Source organism: Cucumis melo, chromosome 4 (genome assembly GCF_025177605.1).
Source record: "Cucumis melo cultivar AY chromosome 4, USDA_Cmelo_AY_1.0, whole genome shotgun sequence".
Taxonomy (NCBI): Eukaryota; Viridiplantae; Streptophyta; class Magnoliopsida; order Cucurbitales; family Cucurbitaceae; genus Cucumis; species Cucumis melo.
Window position 1 is genome coordinate 23,703,660 of NC_066860.1, and position 2,307 is coordinate 23,705,966.

The 2,307-nt window shown below is 33.7% G+C and overlaps 1 protein-coding gene across 1 annotated transcript; it reads right to left on the reverse strand.

Moving 5' to 3' along the window:
* Positions 1 to 316: 316 nt before the first annotated feature.
* On the reverse strand, positions 317 to 796 carry LOC127149133 (uncharacterized; the record flags this gene model as incomplete). The annotated part of the gene is made up of 1 exon (XM_051084381.1): positions 317 to 796. A coding segment is annotated over exon 1 (480 nt), but the record flags the coding sequence as incomplete, so codon positions are not given.
* Between the last annotated feature and the right edge of the window lie 1,511 nt (positions 797 to 2,307).

The following is a 2,307-nucleotide window of genomic DNA, read 5'->3' on the forward strand; positions in this document are numbered from 1 at the left end:
AGCCAGTGTCCATTTTCACCACAGTGGTAACATTTACCTTTTTCTCAGTCTTCTTACCCTTGTTCTGCTTGGGAGTCTTCCCCTTTTCCTTCTTCTCAATCTTCTTATTAGATTTTGAATGTCCAACTTTGGATTTAGAGAACGATCCTTTTCTAAATTTTCCTTTTATAGTAGCAACATTTGCTTCTACTTCTTTTCCTTTACCTTTGGTAAGATTTTGGAAAAGTTGGAGTTCATTCAGAAGGATTGTCAGGTTAAACTCTATCTTATTCAGGGATGCATTCGTTTGAAATGGTATGAAGCTCTTCAGAAGAGACTCTAAGATAAAGCTAACTTGATTAGCCTCATCGATGGCACCTCTATTTATTTCAGCAATATTGAAGTGCATCATCATGTCCGGGACATGTTCTCTAACAAAGGTCCCCTCCTTCATACGCTTAGTGTAAATGTATTTGATTGCCTCGTGTCTTAGGAACCATTCTGGTTGCCCAAACATTCCTTTTAAAGAATCCATAATCTCTTTAGGCGTGGCTAAGGATTCATGCTTTTTTGCTAAAACATCTGACATGCTAGCAAGGATGTAGACACGGGCTTTCTCATTTGCTTTTATCCATCGATCATATGCTTCCAACCTAGCTCGGTTCGTATTTGAGGCAGGGGTTTGAGGACATTCCTCAGTTAAGAAAAATCTTAAATCATCAACAACTAGTATTGTGTTAAGATTTGATTTCCATGCTGCATAGTTATCGTCGTTAAGTTTTTCGGAAGCTAATAATTGAACTATCGAGCTATTCATGCTGAAAAACAAACATACTTTATTTAGAAACTATAATCAAAATAAACCAATATTTTAGCAAAACTTTTAATAATATACCCTTTTATTATGTTTTGCAACGATAATTTCAAAGGTTTAGAATAACCTCTACCGAGGGGTAACCGATTACTCGTCCTTTGAATCAAGACAATCTTGACCAAATGCTAACTCACAAATATCTTATATTTACTTAGCATTTAGTTACCGTTTACTTCGGTCAAGAATATACTAACTATTTTAGTAATTCTTGTAAGTGTGACCCTCCATTTTCGGTCCTCAGAGATGAGAATCATTATGCTCCCGAAAGTGGAAAGACAATATGAAAACTTATCTAAGAGACCCTATCCAAAATATGGAGTTCACTGTGTTCCGAATCCTATAATACAACCCTCCGAATGGCACGTCGCTCCAGGCAAAGAAGCAGGTGCATTATAGGAATCTCACGGTACAACCCAATGGAAGAGACCGTGGCATGCATTGTCATAGATCCCTCACTCACTTACTATGAACTACTTCCTCCATTAACCTTGTTCATAGCTCATGCAAACACTCTCTGAATGGAGTCTGTTCCTATGCACGGCCCAAAGCCCTGCATGAACCTCACGGTGTGAACTCTTGTGGACGCTAGAGTTAAAAGTTCAATATTTTTCTCAAGCTGAAGTGTTCTAAAATTTTGGGTAAATTATTCAGGATTTAATTTAGGCTAACTTAAACAAATCCTAAATCTAGGTAAAACATCCAAGCATAACATTTATACTGATCTTAACCTATGATGTCTAATTGATAAACTAATTTTATTACCTTACACCTCTCATGCATGCTCATAAAATTAGGTTAACTAGGCTCAAGAACCGATTACGATCTCCAGGTAGGAGGTGTTCCATAAACCGTCAACTTAAAAACCTCCACTCCTTAGTCATCTTATCTAACTTGTTGACAAGATCGAATCAGGTGAGCCTCTTGTAACTTAATTTTACAAGATATCGACCTAAATCCAATTTTGGAAGATATGGTATTAACTTAAGTGAGCATGCACCTTATCTTTATTATAGATTTTAATGTCTAATTCATTTTATAACAATTATAAAACTTTAAGATAAAACCTATAATCATTCATCTAGAACAACAACAAATTAATATGGTATTTCAATAATTGATTAATTTTGTTAAATCATATTTAATAAAATTAATACAATTATTTTTAAATTAATCATATTAATTTAACAATTAATTAATCATATTAATTAATTTCCATATTAATTTCTCAACATGCATGAACATGTTAACCTATGGTGGGATTTCAAAACTATATGTCATACAATATGCACATATAATTTTTTAGAAATAATTAAACATACATCATATGCAAGAATAATTAAAACACCCTAAAACTAAATTATTACAATAATAATTTGATGAAGTACAATAATCACTTGAAAATCTTTGCACGATCGTTGAGTAGCAGTGTTTTAGATGAGCGATCATTTACAAAG